General features: G+C 36.7%; 1 protein-coding gene across 1 annotated transcript in view; it reads left to right on the top strand.

The window, feature by feature from the left end:
- IQUB (IQ motif and ubiquitin domain containing) overlaps positions 1-19,697 on the top strand; it is a 56,164-nt gene that overhangs the window by 12,842 nt on the left and 23,625 nt on the right. The window contains exons 7-8 of the mRNA XM_087430241.1: positions 11,452-11,662; positions 18,995-19,170. Coding sequence (XP_087286367.1) covers positions 11,452-11,662; positions 18,995-19,170 — 387 coding nt within the window. The remainder of the gene's footprint in view (positions 1-11,451; positions 11,663-18,994; positions 19,171-19,697) is intronic.

Here is a 19,697-nt window from a genome sequence, read left to right as displayed (position 1 = left end):
TTGAAGGTGATCAGATCTCAAGGGTGGGGATTCTGGTTAAACTGACTTAGCAGGATTCTTGCTAAAACTAGAAAATGCAGAGATGAACACAGAAGCCCAAAAGTAGAGGCCTAGCTGAAAAACAGCTCAGAGGAGGCTGATTAGAGTTTGGTTAAGGAGAGAATCTTTATCAATGTGAGTAACGTTGCACTGGTAGTAAAAGCAGTCTTTGTCTCCAATCTCCTCCCAGTATAAGGAAGCAGAATCCTAAATGCTCCTAATCCTTCCCTTTTCCTTAGGGAATCCTGGGGGTTTTGTATGTTACCTTTGGCCCTTATTAGCTTTGTCTCCTGTGTCCCTTGGCCTTAATCGTTGTGACAGTATAATCACCAAGGGAGCTTTCCAGACTAATTGAAACCAAAAGGGTATTAAAGTCTTTTCTCTGATATTAATATAGCCACTCTAACTCTTTTATGTTATTGTTTGCATGGTCTATCTTTTTCGTCCTTTTACTTTGAACCTATTTGAGTCTTTGAATCTACAGTTTATCTCTTGTAGACAAACGGCATATAATTGGATCTTGTCTTTTTACCCAGTCTGACAATCTCTGCCTTTTTATTTATTTATTTATTTATTTATTGCTGAGGAAGATTGTCCCTGAGCTAACATCTGTGTAGGTCCATGCCCGGGATCCGAACCTGTAAACCCTGGGCTGCTGGAGCAGAGCACATGAACTTAACCACTATGCCACCAGGCCAGCCCTGTGGGTTGTCTTTTTTATTATAACTTTGTTGTTTTTTAAAATTATTTTTTGAGTTATTTCCTAAGTGGTTGCTCTAAGTGTAATCTAGGGATTAGAAAATTTATAATAATATACTTCAATTGATAACAATTTATCTCAGTTTATAACAATACACTTCACATTAATACTAACTGAAACCCAATAAAATATTGAAACCTTGCTCCAGTAGAACTTCAGTTTTATCCCTTCTCCTTTGTGCTATCATTGTCATACAAATTTGTACATTCTTTGTATGTTCTAAGCCCTCCAATTCCTTTTATAGTTATTGTTTTATGCAATTGTCTTTTATTTTATTTTATTTTTTTTATAATTTTATTTATTTTTCCCCCCAAAGCCCCAGTAGATAGTTGTATGTCATAGTTGCACATCCTTCTAGTTGCTGTATGTGGGACGCGGCCCCAGCATGGCCGGAGAAGGGGTGCGTCGGTGTGCGCCCAGGATCCGAACCCGGGCCGCCAGCAGCGGAGTGCGCGCACTTAACGGCTAAGCCACGGGGCTGGCCCACAATTGTCTTTTAAATAAGAGTAGAAAAGAGGAAAATATATTTATACAGTCTTTTATATTTACCTACATAATTACCTTTTCTAATGCTGTTTATTTCTTCGTTTGGGTTCAAATTAACATCTAGCATCATTTTCTTTCAGTCTAAAGAACTCCATTTAGTATTTCTTGCATTTGCTTGTTTGCTTGATGGTGTCCTGAAGGTCTCTGAGTTTCTGTGCATTTACCTTCTTTTTTCTTCTCTTCTTCAGAGTGGATAATTTCTAATGATCTATCATCAAGTTCATTATTTTTTCTTTTGCCAGTTCAAATCTGCTGTTAAGCGTGTCTAGTGAGTTTTCATTTCAGTTTTTGTACTATTAAATCTCAAAATTTCCATTTGGTTCTTTTTTTATAATTTCTCTTTATTGATATTCTCCAGTTGATGAATCATTGTCATCTTACTTTCTTTTAACTCTTAACTTTTAACTCTTCCTTAAGTGCTTTGAACATGTTTATAATAGCTGCTTTGAAGTCTTTGTGGTTAAGTCCAACATCTGAGACCCCTCAAAGGCAGTTTCTATTGACTATTTTTTTATCCTAAATTGGTCATACTGTCTTCTTTCTTTGTACATCTCATGATTTTTTTGGTTATTGGTGTAAACTGGACATTTTATTTTTTTTTTTTATTTTTTTTTTTTTAAAGATTTTATTTATTCAGTTTTTTCCCCCCAAAGCCCCAGTAGATAGTTGTATGTCATAGGTTCACATCCTTCTAGTTGCTGTACGTGGGACTCGGCCTCGCGTTGGACGGAGAAGCGGTGCCTCGGGGCGCTCCCGGGATCCGAACCCGGGCCGCCAGCATCAGAGCGCGCGCACTTAACCGCTAAGCCACAGAGCCGGCCCCTAAACTGGACATTTTAGATAATATATTGTAGCATCTCTTTATCCTATCCTTTGCAAGAACTCTTTATCCTGTCCCTGTTCATTCCAAGGATAATGGCATCATATCTGTTTTATGTTTGTTTGTTTGTTTAGTGACTTGCCTGGATTAATTAATTAGAGCAGTGGTTCTCAACTGGGAGTGATTTTGCCCCCCAGGGGACATTGCATTGTCAGGAGACATTTTTGATTGTGACAACTTGGCAGGGTGCTATTGTCATCAGGTGGGTAGAGGACCGGGATGCTGCCAAACATCCTATAATGCAGAGGAACTCCTATGCCCACCACAACAAAGAATTATCTGATCCAAAATAGCAATAGTGCTCTTGCTGAGAAACCCTGCTTTAGAGTCTGTCTCTATCACAGTATGTAGCCCCTGATGCCTCTGCTCACTTTTTGTTATTGTTGTAGGTCTGTTGTTATTTGTAGGTCTGGCTTCCTAAGGGTTGCCCCTTATTTAGCGAAGGTTAATGGTCAGACAGTGATTGATCAGAGGTTGTGCTCAAATTCTTTGAGCTAGTAAAGCTGCCACTCTTTGCTAGTGGACCCACGTGTGGATTGGAGGGTGCATGCAAAGATCAGGCAAGTTCCGTTGATGTTTGTTCTGGCTTTTACTTTCTTCCGCACTTTATTGCATTTCTTCTGCACGAGGCATCACGTTCATCCTGGGATATGTAGATAGGTAGGGCCTTCTCCACTCCCTCCTGAATATGTATACATCCTTCTACATGTGTTCAGCTTTCAGACTACCAGGGATATTTCAGAAGTTATAATGGCCCACTATGGCTATCTTATTTTCCTGATCTTCCTGATTAATTTCTGGCTAGTCTGCCAGTCTCTTGCTTGCTTCAGAACACAACCTCAGGCTATCTGAGCTGCTAGCCTTCCCTTTTTGCCACTGAGATTACCACTTTTGTGACATTGCTCAGGGGTATGGCGTTTTTCCTTGCTTTACTCCAAATCACTTCAGCCCCCTGAAAGTGGATGCAGATGAAGCTGGGGGGAGAGGAGATGAGAGCAGCCCTATGTTGAAATGCCACAGACTCTCACTGTTCCTGCTTGAGGTTTAGTAATTTTTCTTCAGTAAACCCTTCTTTATTTGATGTGTGCCTTTGGTCAATTTCCAGAGTCCTAGAATGGTTATTATTTTTTTAAAACAATTTTGTCCAGTTTTATCATTCCTTTTTAGAGAGAGCATTTGCTGAGTCCTTCACTCCTCCATTCTGGAAGTCCTGCCCCCAGGTCCATATAGAATTTTTAGTGACTTATTTTGACATGATAAAATTTCATGATAGAAATAAAATATATTTTAAATATCCATAAAACATACTTTAAATATATTTTAAAATATATTAACCTCCTCTTGGATCCTTATCAGAAATGCATGTGTATACACATGTGCACACACACATACACAAATTCCTAAGATATTTGCAATCTGTAATCATTTATATATATGGTCCAATCACTGTTGTCTTCTTGTACATTTTCCTGAAGGAGCTTGGCAGATGTCTGAACTTGCATAGAATTGGGCCTGTAGGCAACCTGTTAGGCAAGATGGACACTCTTAATTTGAGAAGGTCTGCTCTGTCCATTTGCTGTGTGGTCTTTGGAGAGTCTGTCAGACACTGCAGCTGATGCAGGCTTTAGGGTTCTGGTGAAGGTAGGCTGGATTGATTGCTCCCTGGCAATGCAGTTTGGGAGGCCTGAGAATGCAAAGGCTTCCTTCTGTGCCCCAGCTCGTTTGTCACCAGATCACTAGTATAAAAACTACCATACTTTTCACCACTTGCAAGTTCACTCTCAAGGTTGGGATTTAGTAATTTTCCTATAGGCTGAGGAACTTACCTCCATAAGGAAGCAAAGAAATTACAACCCATTCAACAGGACTCATTTAATTGGAAGGAGGGAGACCAACCAGGACAATTTGCCTGGCTTTTATTAAGGCTGAAGTTGAAACAGAACTCTGATAAAAAATAATATTCTCATACGTTATCATATTGGCATATTTCCTTTCAGTCATTTTCCACATGTATGAAACACCATTGAGAGCACACTGTGTATCAAATTATGTATCTTGAATTCTTTACCGAATAGCTTCTGGACTGGATTGGTAAATTTAAAGAATACCTATTGATTTTTTTCCTAGTACCCTGAATTGATCAAGTGAATTGCATACGTTTAACATTAGGCATTTGAAAGTGGAAAAGAAGTCAGTTCATTAGGTTTTGTGAAGAAAGAAGTAGCATTGTCTAGCAATCGTCTTTCTCTACTGCTGAGTCTTCCTGGCAGATTCAGATTCGGTGTTAGTGGTCCTCCTGAATTCTGACTCTGCCTTGCTGGGTCCCTAGCTCAGGGCATTATTTGAACAGAAGCAGCCATTGACGGTGACCAGGACTCAAGCCTTTTAGGCTAATGCACCTCAAGTACAAGTATGTGACAAGGTAAGAAATTTGTGCCAGAATATGTCAACACAATGCTTTTTTCATTGCACAAGTCTTGGTGTGAGAAAAAAGTCAGCTAAATTAAACGATGTGTTTGATTTACATTCTGGTGCAGGGTTCTTAAGGACCGTTGTAGCCTGGTAACAAGGTAAGGTGTTGTTTGTGGGCCAGCAGTAGAATTGTGGACGACATTTTGAGTAGCATTATGAGAATTTTAAACAGGTTCCTCAGCGCTCTGATTGTCCACCCAATGCTGAAGGCTGTTAAATCAGGAGAGGATGCTCATTGCTCTTCCATTTCTTTCTTTCTGAAGAGAAAAGAAAAGAGAATCTAATTATTAGGGCCAAAGTTTGACCAATATTAAAAATACTAAAATTCTTCTGTTGAATTCTTACTGGCAACACAAAATTGTCCAATACATCATACATTTTAAACAAAAACTTACTTAATATCTAACCCTAAACATAGTCAATATGATATTTTACTTCTAGTTTTCCAAATGGCATTGATCATAAGAAAATATTTTGTAGACAATCCCTCACTCAGTTTTTTCTTTTTCTTACTTTCCATTGGGAGATAATCATACATAGAACTTCAAAGAAATTTCTGGTACACCTAACATTATATCTCAAGCACTTATCTACCATTTATTATTTATTATAAATATTTTCATGGCTGTATATTATTCTACAATGTAAGCACCATAATTTAACTACCCTCTTTTGTTGGACATATAGACATGTTTTCATCAAAATCTTAATGCTGTATAAATTGTCTTGTGCCTTTAAAAAATTCATTGAGGAAGAATAATAAATAAATAAATAATACTCAGAGAAGGTATTAGAAGTTGAATTACTAGGGCAAAAATGATGACTTTTTTTAAGTCCTAGGATATTACAAAAGTATTTTTCAGAAATATATCAAATTAGACACTATAAACCATTTATAAGATTCCATTCCACCCTGACTGCACCAATTGTACATATTATTTTTTAAATTTTTTGTCTTATAGATGTTGTGTATATTTTGATATTTTCTCTCAACCTATCATTTATACCTTAACTTGGTTTATAATGTCTTTCATTGTAGTCAAATCTATTAATATTCCACTTTATAGTTTTTGCATTTTATATATTGTTATAGAAGGCTGTACCACCCTGCATTCATAAAGATAACTTTCTTTTATAGCTTGTGTGTGTTTAGGACTTTATCTAGATGTTTTTTAATGATATGAAGAACAGTTATAATTTTATTTTTTTCCAAATATAATGTCAATTGCTCCATGTTTGTTCTCTCCACACTAATTTAATGTATGCTAAGTTTTCATTTATACATGCATCTGTTTCTGATTTCTCCATTCTCTCATTAATGTCTGTGTCTCTTTCTCTGTCAGTAATATATTGTTTTAATTACTAATGGTTTATAATATATTTTGAGACCTGGCACATTAGGTTCTACCTTATTGTTCTTCCTTTTTAAGACTGTCTTAGCTATTAATGTACATTTTTCTTCCATATGAATTTTAGAGTCAGTTTTCAATTTTCATGAAAAATTAGAGATTTTGATCAGGAATACATTGATGAGTTAGGGAAAAATTGACACCTTTACTCTACTAAATATTGTGATTTAACTAAACATGATGTATGGAGCACATACATTTTGTCTCTGCTCCCTCCTAGCATCGCTTTGCTGTGAGTAAAAAAGACCTGAACACGATGATTTTGTTTTTTGCACACGAAAGCTGGAGCTAGACTGTTGTTCCAGTCCAATCAACCTAAGTAAGACCTTGAGAGACAAACTTGTGGTTCAGCGGAGTCAAGTCTATTGACTCGTTGCACGAAAGAAGACTGTACACTGGGAGAACCACAGGGTTAACTCTGTAGCTGAGTTTATTAGTGCCTATTGTTCCAGCCTGAAGAAGTTTTACTTTTTCAGTCCAAACTAATTTTCACCAAACAAAAGAAAAGATAGAGTTTTTAGAGATTTTTGGGGGAGAGTGAAGTTTCGCTGAAATTTTGGTGAAGCAGTGTCTTGGTTGTCTTAGTGCAAAACAAGGCTGTGTGTAAATGGGTCAACATCAGGTCTGGACTGAGAAGTCGAGCAGAGTCCTGTTCTTTTGAGAACAAAGTTAAGAGAGATGTGGAATATTGCTTCTTCTCTGAAGACCAGCATGTTGGTTGTAAATGAAGGCTGTTTTTCTCTGTCAAAGTGACATAAACCCTCCAGGCAAGAGTGGGATGTTTCATTCTTAGTGATGTAATTTATAACGCAAAGTTTCTGATAGATTATGATTTTAGAGAACAAAGTTTCTCAGTGAGTAAGAAAATAGTCGTCACTCAAAGAGGGGGGTTGTTATGACGTTTTATAGCTGCAGAGTGTCCTTGGGAGAAATATTATTTCCTGTTAACTTTGTAGCTGACTTTATTGGCACCTGTTATTCCAGACTGAAAGATTTTTATTTTCTCAGTCCAAACTAATTTTTACTTTCTTACTGTACAGGACTTGGATGGTGGCTCTATTTTTGTTGTCTGGAAGCTAAACTCCTTTTACCTTTCCCCTCTGTTATCTTATCATCAGCTTGTTACCATATGATGATAAAATGGTGAATTAACCTTCAGCACGTCTGCATTCTCTTCAGGAAGAAGGGCAAGTCAAGGAAGCATATCCCACGTATGCCACCTTCAAGAGTTTTGCCTGAAAGTCCCACTCAGTGACTTCCACTTATGTCTCATTGGCCTGAACTGTGTCACGCGAGTGTGTGATAAACACATTTTTAAACTTTCATATTGTTGCTCCTGAATAAGATTGAGATTTTCTTAGTAAGGAAGTAGGGGAGAATGGCTATTAGGTGGGGAAATGGAAGTCTCTACAATGCTTTCCAAACTCCGATAAATTGATATTAAAGGATAACAAAAGTATAAACATACAGGAAAAAAGAATACATGAGAAGAGAGAAGAGAAAATGTCAGTAGGTTTTTTTAAAGTTGTAAAGCAGATGGAAAAGTGTTAACTTGACTTACTGGAGCAGAGGGAGTGAAACTCTAAATGCCGGCCAAGGCGGATGGCATCAAGAACCAAATTGATTCGCCCCATAGAATCTTGGAAAGTGAATGGAGGTTCTGTGGGAGATGCAAGTGAGGTGTGAGCTGTAAACAGAGAGATTGGTTAAAAGCCACCATAAGGAGTAAATTTCCATTTAATAAGTTTTTCTTTTATTTTCATTGATTCCTTTCTAGTTTCATGTTTATTTTATTCTTGAGCTTCTTGAGTTCAATGCTTAGTATGTATTTGAAATCTTTCTTGTTTTAAGCAAGATTATATTATGTGTGACTACTGATATTTTTGTATTCATTCCTGCCATCTCATTTTATTTTTTATTTATTATTAATTTTTGTTTTTTATTCTTTTAATAAACTTTCCTTCTTTTTTGTTGGTTTAACTAAACTTTTCAATTTTTTGTTCTTTCATAGTTCAGAAGTAGGTACTTTATTTCTGTTTTTCTAGTGGTTACTCATAAAAATTTTTAATGCACCTAAATTTTTTATACCAAATGCATATTTAATCAGGCTCTATATTTTTTCCATGATCAAGTCAAGGACCTTAGCAGGCTTTTCTTTTCTTCATTTCCTTCTCTACCACCCTCATTCCTCCTATCCAGTGAGGATTTGATCTGGAATTACAATTATATATATATAATTTATTATATATTTATAATTTACTATATAATAACTTCAGATTGTTGTTTTTATATATTTACATTGATACAATATATATGAATTTTTCAAATAAGATGTATTTAGCTTAATAACTTTTTTGGAAGTTTTTGCTCACTTCTTTAATTTTTTTCCCTTTAATTTATTGTTCTTGCTGGAACACACTCTCTAGTAATTCTTTCAGAGATTATGTATGGAAGGTAAATCATCTAAGTCCTATTGAATGAACCTCATTCTTGGATCTTAGTTTGAGTGGGTGTAGAAGGTTAGATTCAAACTTATTTTCAAAATTATTTTCCTTTATATCTTTGAAGCTGTGTTTGATTACAAGACTGATGTCAATTGGATTCTCAGTTCTTTGTTTCCTCTTTCTGGAAACTTTCAGGATTTTCACTTTATCCTTAGTAATCTTAGTGTGATGTGCTTGAGACTTGGTGATGGACCCTTTCCATCCGAGAGCTCATGTCTTTCTTTAGTTTTGGGAAATGTTCTTCTATTATATTTTAAGTAATTTCTCTAATCAACTTTCTTCATTCTGTCTGGAACTTGTATCAGACGTATTTTGGAATGCCTGCATTTATCTTCCATATCTCTTAATTTTCCTTCATTCTTCCAAATTTTTATGACTTTTTACTCTGCATTCTCGCCCATGAGTTTCTTGCTTACTAATTCCCTCTTAGGCTCTGCACATTCTGCAGATCAGCTTATGATAAACTACTAGTTCTCAGCCAATATCCATTCTTCCCATTGTAGTAAAGGCACATGGCTGTGCCTCTGAAGACCACATTTCATAACCTCTTTTATATATTGGTGAACCAGGTAACAAAGCCTGGAAATGAAATGTGAGGGGAAATGATGTATCACTTCTGGATATTGCTCTTAAAGTGACTGGGTTGCAATTCTTTTGTTCTTCTCCCCTTTTCTACTGGCTGGAAGATGATGAGAAGTGGCCCAGCCACCTAGGACACACAAGTAGAAAGCCATTTGTTGAATATGGCAAGAGCTTCCTACCAGCCCTAAACTGCTTGCCAATCCCTGGATTGTGATGTGAGAAGGGAAAAACTTCTCTGTTGTTTACGCGACTGTTTTAGTGTCTTTAATAAGTTTAACAGCACCCAAGCTAAGCACAGTCTACTGATTTTTTTACGTTTCAAAAATAAAAATTTTGTTACTCTTTTGTTGGTTCTTTTATATTGGTTCAATAGGCTTTCCTTTCTCTCTGAAAATGTTAACTCTGTCTAGTCTGATCTTGTTTTTTGTTTTGCTTTACTCTAGCAGAGTGGTTCTAAACTTTAGCATTCATCAGAAGAAACACCTAGAGAACTTGTAAATATACAGAATCCATCCATGCCCCACCCCAGAATTTCTGACTCAATAGCTCTGGGGTGGGGCCTGAGAATTTGCCTTTCTAATAATTTTCCACATGATGCCAATTGCTAGTCTGGTCATCATGCTTTGAGAACCACTGTTCCAGTAACTCTGTTTCACACAAATGTAAATTCTTCTTTGTTGAATGAGGAGCCTTTTATTTTGTTGACTCTTCTCAAATGTTTAGTTACTCTTGGATGTGTGCTCAGAGTATTTGAAATTCCTGAAGTTCAACGTGCTACGGCATGTTTGTTACTATAGCTTTACCCCAGTGCTTTTAGGAGATGGGCAATACTTGCTTCTAGGAGAGAGCTGGTTTTCTGGAGAGTGGGCTTCTATTCATCCTGGATGTCACCAGCCTTCTGGGACACTAACTCCTCTTGCCTAGAGGCAAATACCTCTGAGGCTCTTTACCTAAATTGTTTTAGAGGAGGCTGTCTCTTGCAATTTTGGAGCTGTCATCTTGTTAGTTGTCCTAAGGCCCCTTCTGCTCACAGGACCCACCAGTTTGGGGCTTGAAGCAGTCTTAGAGTCATTTTGGTATTTCCTAGCTTGCCTCCCAGTGCATGATTAGGCTGTGGATTCCTTCTTCATTTATCCCACCTGTCTCCTTTCTTGAGGGGATTCTTCTAAGTTTCTATTCCTTTGGAGGACTCCTTCAGTATTAGTCCATGTCTTTATTGATTTCTGCTTATACAATTTTCTGTAGTTATCAGGGATTGGATGAGGGAAAGGGATGTGCCGGCATATTCTCTGTCCTCAATCTTGATCCAGCCTCTCCACACTTTATTTTTATTTATGAGTTTAGTAAATAAAAATACAAACTCTCTCAGCTATATTGCATGCTTTTTGAGGATCTAGTACTACACTGCACCCTCAGACATATTTGTATTTCTCACAATTTAATAAATGCTTGTTTGCATAAGGCTCCATTTCATCTAACCTGCCTTTGGTGGTTTTTGCACATAACCTACCTGCTGTGTGTTTAGAAAATAAATTTTGTTTTAAACATGAGCCTAAGCTAAGGACAATTAACATAAACTAGAGATAATCAATATTCATAGCAATAATATTATTTATTGGGCCAGCCCCGTGGCTTAGCGGTTAAGTGCGCGTGCTCCTCTGCTGGCGGCCCAGGTTCAGATCCCGGGCTCGCACCGACGCACCGCTTCTCCGGCCATGCTGAGGCCACGTCCCACATACAGCAACTAGAAGGAAGTGCAGCTATGACATACAACTATCTACTGGGGCTTTGGGGGAAAAATAAATAAATTAAAAAAAATTAAAAAAAAATATTATTTATTGAGGACTTGCAATGTACCAGGCTTAAGCGAAGCACTTTATGCATACTCTTCTTATCACTGTTGTACAGATGAGGGTACTAAAGCACAGAGGTGGCAAGTACCTCACCCCAAATCAAACAACTAGTGAGGAGCAGACGGAAGATTTAAACTCCAGAGCCTGTGCTTTTAAGCATTGTATTGACTGCCTCCTGTGAAGGTGTATTTGCTAGTTTTCAAAGTCAAACAGCCGATGTGCATTATACATGACTTTTATGTTATAATGTATGTGAGAACATCTGGCATGGAGCTAAAACTAGACTCTCCGTATTTTTTAGTAGTTATTGAATTGGAATAGAAATAATCATTGTTGCCTTTTGTTATTGTCTGATAAAGTTGAGTTGACGAGAGACAATTGTTATTTCCTGTTAATTTAACTATAGGTACTAGTGCTACAGACTTACTACAGACAATGGCATGCTAAAATCGTGGTAAAGAATTTAAGAAGACAGAAAATGTTAAGGCTGAAGTGGGAAGCACAGGAAGAACTAAGGAAGATGAGAGAAAAAGAAGAATGGATGAAATTGGACTATTACCGGAGGCATAATCCTCAAACAAAAGAAGATTTTGAACTACTTTATAATGCACTGGAACGTAAGTTTGAAATAGGCTTTGCATAAAATGTTCATTTTATAATTTTTTTATTAGTAGGAAAAACAGGTTTACAAAAGACAAAAGGAAGACCTGATTATTTTAGGAAGATGTCTTGGGAATCTGGACCAGAGAATTTAAAAAGATGAATAGTCTCTTACAATTGGGACAAGAACTAAGGCTGAAATGAAAGTGGTAATGCTTTTATATTAACAATGGGTAAATAAAATGTGCATACTGCTCTGTAAATTATGCAGTTTTAGTGTATTATCTCATTTGATTCTCATCTCTGTGAGATAAAGAGAGAAAGTATTGTCCAATCTGGTTCTCTGATCGTCTTGGGAATTGGTGAATTGAGTTGAACTGTCTCAAGTACCTCAGTCCAGCATCTTGGCTCTGCTTCTACTCTTTAGAGGAGGTGCTTGGCTATACCTTTTAATTCCCCTCCATTAATGAGACTATACAAATGTATATTCTCTACACATTTGACTTTTACGCCTCACCTCACTTCTTCCGCAAGATGTGAGCTGATCATTGACACAAAAGATTCAGTTACTTGAACAAGCTCAACACTCCCTATTCAGGGCAATAGATACACTGTTCTTGAAGCCTTTCCCCATTGCCCACCTTCCAATCTCAGCTTAAATGTCACCTACTCAAAGGCTTTTGTGACTGACAATACAACTTGTCATCTCATGGTTCTCATTGCACCCCGAACTTTTCATTTATATCACCACAATTTGTACATCTTTTGTTTAACCTTAATTCTCACCACTGGATTGTAAGCTCCATGAGACAGTGATTTATTTATTTTTGATGATCTCTCTTTTTCTGTGCTTAGCTCACATCCCAAAAAATATTGGTAGAATGAATGAGTGAATGAATGAAGGAGAAACTCAAGGATGTAGTAATGCAGCCATCTCTAGCTTCTGCTTTCCCAGGAGTACCTGCTAAAGTGAAAGTAACCGGAGCAGAAGAGTTATTTATTACCTTAGTGCCAGAAAATGGAGAAGTTGGGCTCTTGTGATGACACAGAAGAATTTTAAAAATTAAAAATAGCTTCAATTTTTTTTCTTAGTTGAACAGGGTTTTTTTATCCACAGAAATAACAGTCTCTGACTTCTCTATGATTATTCATAACATGAACTTTAAGAAAATTTTCTTACTATAACCTTGTTTCTTTATTACTATTTGTTTGTGGATGTTATTGTGTGTTCTGTTACTCAAGTCACTGTTTCCTGTCTAACTGAATACGATTTTAGGTATTGGATATTGGGTCTATTTAAATAGCAGTATGATGATGTGCTATTTCCTGAAGATGATACAATTAACTAACAGTATTAATAAATTTGTCTCTTTGATAACATGCAAAGTTTAGTGGCTTTGGGAATGTGGCAGCGTTAGAGATAACAGTTAAGCCTGCTCCCTAGGCTTGTATGTCTGCTTCCCTTTTCTCCTAATTGTTGACCTCTGCAAATACGTTCTGTTTTACCTTAAATTTCACTTCTATTTCCATTTTCTCTGTCAGATGAAAACAAAGGTTATTTCTAAGTGTCAATAGTTAAACAGAGAACACTGTTAGCAAGGTGTCTGTGAGAGATCTTATTGACGAGTACAAAACTAAAAAGTTATTGTAGAACTCTATTCAAATAATATTGCAAATTCATATATGAATAAACCAAAGGATACCGTTGTTATTTTGCACAGGCAACTGTGCAAAATAATAGAAAACAAGCTGAATGAGGTTCTACATTTCCTACTTATTAGTGGTATTAACTTGGACAAGTTACTTTTCCTAAGCCTCAGTTTCTTCATCTATAAAAGGACTTAACAATTTATCACCTTTATAAAGTGAAAAAGACAAAATATTAGTTATAAAAGTACTACAAAGACTTATGCATATATAAGTTACTGTTATATGGTAAATAATTTTATACAAATTTTCTGTATTAAAGTAGAACAGATATATTTTATATGTCTACACATAATTTGTATGGAAGAAAATGAAAATGAAATTTCTTACATGAAAAAGACATCTCTCAGTTTTCTTCCAGCCCTAAAATAGTAAATTAACACTTTCAGAATAATAATTTTTAAGTTCTGTTTTGTTGCAGTTAACATTTCTGGTTCACAAGCTCAATAATTTGTATTGCTCTTCTATTTAATGTGGGTTTCATTCCATATTCTTAATTCCAGTCTTTGAAACTGCTGCCCTCTTGTGGTTCTTAGTGACAATCTCATAGTTTGAATTACAACTCCTAATAGAAAGTTTTTTTCCTCCAGATAATCTGTCCCTCAATAATAAAAGCAAAATGGTATCAATTTGAGAAAATGAATTTAACTACATAAGATAATATAATGTATCAGAGCCAAGGCTATCTCTAGGCAGCAATGTTTGACATTTATGTCTTTTTTTTTTTCTTATAGCAATATGTTGAGAGTGACTTCTTTCATTAATCTGAATTGTCACTCTCATCTCAGACTTAGCATAAGGATCATCATCTTTAGGAAACCTCTCTTGACAGCACAGATTGAGCTCAGAGCCTCTTTTCCTTGCTCTGTGATGCTCTGTACACACCACTCTCTTAACAGTCCACTTTTGTACCTTTGGCACCTGATAGGACCTTGCTCATTATGTCAAGTAAATGTTGGTTGAATTGCCTCTTCTAACCTTTTGCTTTGTTTTGACTTGTATTAACTGTGTTTTCTGACTCTTTTCTAATTATTACCTCTTGTTCTAAAGGTACCCTCACTTCTAGCTTCTGGAGACTACCTGGGCCCAGTCCATTGATGTATCTGGCACTGGGCTTTCAATCTGAATCTTTCTTGGTTCTCTCCATTCAGGCTTCCAGTCTGTGATGAGAATTTTGAAGAGCAGTGGCATATAAACTGCCAGTGGTGGACAAAATGTTGTGTCTTCTGATATTTCTTGTTTGGAAATTGCAAGTTTAGATCTCAGAAATTTTAGAATGTGTCTGGAGTTTAGATACTAGTCCTATCCTTTCATTTTATAGTTGAACTTCAGACCCTGGAAATTAGGTGATTTGTCCAAAAAGATAAGTTAAGGAGATAAATGAATGTATTCTTTCAAATGAACCAATTCCTTTAATATCTTTTTCTTTAAAATATTGGTGGTTATTGACATCTGTTATGGGCTGAATTTTGTTCCCCCAAAATTCATATGTTTAAGTCCTAACCCCTGGTACCTTGGAATGTGACTGGGTTTAGAAATACAGCCTTTAAAGAAGTAATTAAGAAAAAGTGAGGTCAAATGGGTGGGCCCTAATCCAGTATGACTGGTGTCCTTATTAAGAAGAGGAGATTAGGACACAGACACGCACAGAGAGATCATGTGAAGATACCAGAGGAAGATGGACATCTACAAGGCCAGGAGAGAGGCCCTCAGAAGAAATTAACCCTGCCATCACCTTGATCTTGAACTTCTATCCTCCAGGATAGAAGGACATAAATTTCTGTTGTTTAAGCCATCCAGTCTGTGGTGCTTTGTTATGGCAGCCCTAGCAAACTAACACAGCATCCCCAATTTTTTTTTATTTGTCTTTATCATCATCCCTGGGGAATATGTGTTTTATGAAAGGGGGCAGAATCTCTCTTGTTTTCCTCAATGTCTTCTCTGTATAGTTCTGGAAACTGTCAAATCAGATATAAAATCAGTTTCGTCTAGCTGCTCCTGATCCCCATGTTTGCTAGGAATTGCAATTATAGAAGATACTCTGCAAATTCAAAACCAAGGTCACTACATGTGAAAGGCACAGTAAACAAGGATGACTACAAAATGTGGCACAAGAGTGTTTTTAGGAATACTTCCGAAAATCCAAAAACCTGGAACGAACTAAAAGCTTATGATAAATGTCAAAGACTAAAGTGACTTTTTGAAGTATTTGTTCAAATAAAGAATAGTAGGTCACTGTTTCAACCTTTGTTTTGCTTCTTTTTCTATGAAGAACATAGAACAAACGTGGCTTAAACGAGGTCTGGTTACCAGTCAAGCTGTATATACGAGGGTAGCAAAGTAATTTTCAAAAACACTCTCAGTTGTCTTTAAATAATAATGGAGAAGGGGAGAAGTGCACAGAAGACACGGCTTTCCGGAGAAGACTTGTGATTAACTGTCACAAACATTACAGCTTTTTATAACCACCCTCCCACACACCTTTCACAGGTACTTGATTTGAATTTGGAGTTTATTTATGCAAAATTCTTTCAAATTTACCTTACTCCAATTTTTGTTGCCTCCCATGCATTTTGATATGTAGTATTGTTTTCTTTCCTTAGTTGTTGACAGTCATACTTTTTACTTCTTGTTTGATTAAAATGTTATTTTTGATAGTATTTCTTATATTTCCAAGCAGTTGGGAATTTTTAAGCTTTTGCTATTAATTCTAGTTTAATTATACTGTGGTCAAAAAATGCAGCTTTCAACATTTCTGGTTTGGTGAATTTATGTTTCCTTTCATTCCTACTCCTGGAATTTTTATATAAATGCTTCATAGATCTTTGAAAATAAGGCATATTTTTAGCATTTGGCATTCAGAGCTTGATGTGTATTAAGTAATTTAAATTTGTTAATCATATTTTTCAATTTTTTTTATGCTTTTAGTATTTCTTTACTTGACTCTGTCGTAGATTGACTCATTTGTATTTTCTTTATGTTTGTATAATGTAAAATATACTCACTGCAGCAGTGTTTATAGCTGATAGAGGTTTTACTTTATATAGTTTGATGGGATGTGATTTTGTGTATAGACGTTCATGAGATGCGTACCTTTCGTCATAAAATTATCTTCTACTCCAAGGACTGAATTTTGAGTGTTTTCCCGCCTATTTTTGATATATTAATGTTGCTGCTTCTGCTTTCTTTTTTGTTCATATTTGTCAACCTTTTATATTTAACCTTTAACCTTTGGTGTCACTTTAAGTGTGCCTCCTGAAAACATCATGTCATTAGATTTTTAAAAATCATTCTATTTTATTTTCAGTAGAAAAATTTAACCATTTCATATTTTAAAATATAGCTGTTATACTTGATTTTGCTTCTCTCATCTTGCTCTATGCTGTTTTTAATTTTTTTCTTTTTCTGCATAAACAGTTATGATTATTACTATTTTATGCAGCGATTTGACATACCGGCATTCTTCTTTTGTTCCTTCATAAAGTTTTTCAAAGACTTTCTTAAAACATGGTACACCGGGCCGGCCCCGTGGCTTAACGGTTAAGCGTGCGCGCTCCAATGCTGGCAGCCTGGGTTCGGATCCCGGGCGCGCACCAACGCACCGCTTCTCCGGCCATGCTGAGGCCGCGTCCCACATACAGCAACTAGAAGGATGTGCAGCCATGACATGCAACTATCTACTGGGGCTTTGGGGGGAAAAATAAATAAATAAAATCTTTAAAAAACAAAAACAAAAACAAAACATGGTATACTATCAAATGGATTCATAGCTTACCCTTTTCTCAAGCTCCGAGTCGTTGAATTAAGGTTTACTGCCTCCTCCTGCTCCAGCATCCGCTTTCGGAGATGGCACAGCAGCAGCTGGGGGAGGACGTTTGTGTCTCTTTGGTGGGGGTCTCGCAGCAGTGCCTGCGCCGGAGCGTCCGGAAACTCCCCTAAGGTTTCCGGCTTATGGGTCACACCCCTCTCTGATTTCCAGTACTGATTCAGGTCTCTCCTTCTCCTCCCGCATTTTATATTCCTTGTATCATTTCAATAGGAATTTCGGAGAGGGGAGTTAGCAGCCTGTGTGTAAACCTCCATCTTGTCAGAAATCTGGTATGCCACATTTTAAAGAGGCGATAAACTCTAGAGGAGCTTGACCTGGATGGAGCATGAAATTATGTCAAAGGATGTACAATTTAAGAAAGGAAAGTGTTTGTGTCTGGAAAAGAGAAAACCTAAGTGGAATGTGACAGCTACCTTCAGATACTCAAAGGGATGCATGTTGTTCAAAGAGCTTGATTCTGTTTTGCCTCACAGACTAGTACTAGGACCAGAGTGGGCAAATTAACCTTGTTCAAGCTGCTGAGAGGAGGACACTGTCTTAAATGGCGGAGGGGTGTTGAACTATTTAATTTCTCAAGTTCTTTCCAACACTACGCTTCTGTTAATGTAAATACATTTGACATTTTTGAAATGTGGGATATAAAGCAGTTTTCTTTCCCAAATTTTGTGTCTATAAAAATTGAATGGAACACTTGTTAAAATGCATATATCTGAGCCCAGAAATTTTGACTTATTTAAATTTGGGGTAGGACCTAGTAATCCATATTTTCTGATGTAGGTTAATTTTGATAATTAAAATACTGTTCCTTAGCATTGTATGTTTTGGTTTTAGGATGTGTTTCATGCAACGTATTTTTGTTGATACTAAAGTGATAGTAACCAACACTTTAAAATATTATTTTAACATAATTCATTGATTTGAGTAAAGAGTATAGTAAATGCAATTACTTTATAACATTTGTTGCTGTAACTTAGGGTTTTGTAAAGAAATTGAAAATGGTAACTAAGTGCCAGTAATGAAGGAAACAATTGAAGTCAACAATTCTACATAAAACTGTGTCAGTTCGGGTCCTGGGGGAAGCAGACTCCAAGATGGAGTTAGAGTGAAAGATAAAGGGGAGGGAGAGCAGGGAAAGGCAAGGAAAGTCTTCAGATTGAGGTGCGGTTTCACACCAGAGAAAGTTGAGAGAGGGAAGGAGAGAGTGAAAAATGGAGAGCCTCAAACACACACAGGTGTGAGGAAGTCTAAGGCAGCCCAATGGTCAGCTCTGATGCAACGATTGACCACAGAAGAGACCACTGTTGGGTGGACATTGTTGGGGACAGGCCTTGATTCCCCCACAGTTCTCAGTCATTGATTGGGAGCTTTGTGGGGAGTGTGGCCTCTGCTCCAACATGGCGGCAGATCTAAAGTGCGGTAGCTGGAACTGTCAGCTAGCTACCTGTACTCCTTCCAACAGGTACTCTCTGGAAGGGAGATCTGAGCAGTACACATTCATGACTGCCACAAACCCGAGCCATATGTTTTTCAATACTGAAGAATGCGCATGCTTAGGGGCATAATTTGACATCATCTGTATTGATTTCTTTTGGCTTCTGTTTGACTACTTTTATTGCTTTAAATCTCTCAGCTTCTATTTCATTCTATTTTTTTTCTTATGTCAGATGTACAATATGAGTGATTCTATTCATGTATAATTTTATTTAAATTGATACAAAAATAAAATATTGCTTGTCAGAGTGTAATGGTAAAAAATGCTCTGTAAAGATGCGGGATTTTAAAAACTCAAGAGTCTTTCATGCTATTTCTCCAGTCTGGCATCGAGAAGAACTTGCACGCATTAACCAGTCTTTCACTGGAGCTGAAAGGAAGGCTGCTTTGTGTGAACTTCTGGAAAAAGAGATCCAGATAATTTCTTCCATTGGGAGACATAGATACATTGCTTACATGGCGAACCAAGAAGCATCAATACAAGCTTTTTTGGATAAGGTCAGTGAAGTAACAATTATTTACATATGAATATATCCTGAGTTTAAAAATGTAATGAACTAAAGAAGAGACTTACATTTTAAGAATTTGCATGAATTTTGCTTAGCATTTTGGTGACGTATTTCTTTAAATTCTATTTATTTTTTTTCTTTCTTCTGATACAGCTTTAGATTTTAACTGCAGCCTAGAATAACGACTGACGAGTAACATGAAATTAACATGTTGTTAACAAGAGGGATTTGACCAGGGAGGGAAAAATAGAGACACTTTCCTTGTGACTCTGTTTAGATTTAAGCTGGCTATAGAACTTAGATGAATTGCACACCCTGATAAAATGGAGTATTGAAGGCACAAAATGTCTGGGTTTAGAGTGCCCCCATAGTAAGCAACCTGGGGAAAATAGCTACAGGCTAGTGTTTTTGCTTTTGCTCACCAGGTCATTAACCGATCGGAAATTTCTAAGCAAAGGGATGTATGATTATTGAAAACCGTGAAAACATACAATTAAGGGAAAAACTAAAGTAATT

This window comes from Ceratotherium simum, chromosome 1 (assembly GCF_057802395.1).
Source record: "Ceratotherium simum simum isolate JZ-2026a chromosome 1, ASM5780239v1, whole genome shotgun sequence".
NCBI classification, from domain to species: domain Eukaryota; kingdom Metazoa; phylum Chordata; class Mammalia; order Perissodactyla; family Rhinocerotidae; genus Ceratotherium; species Ceratotherium simum.
This window is presented reverse-complemented; position numbering and strand designations above follow the sequence as displayed.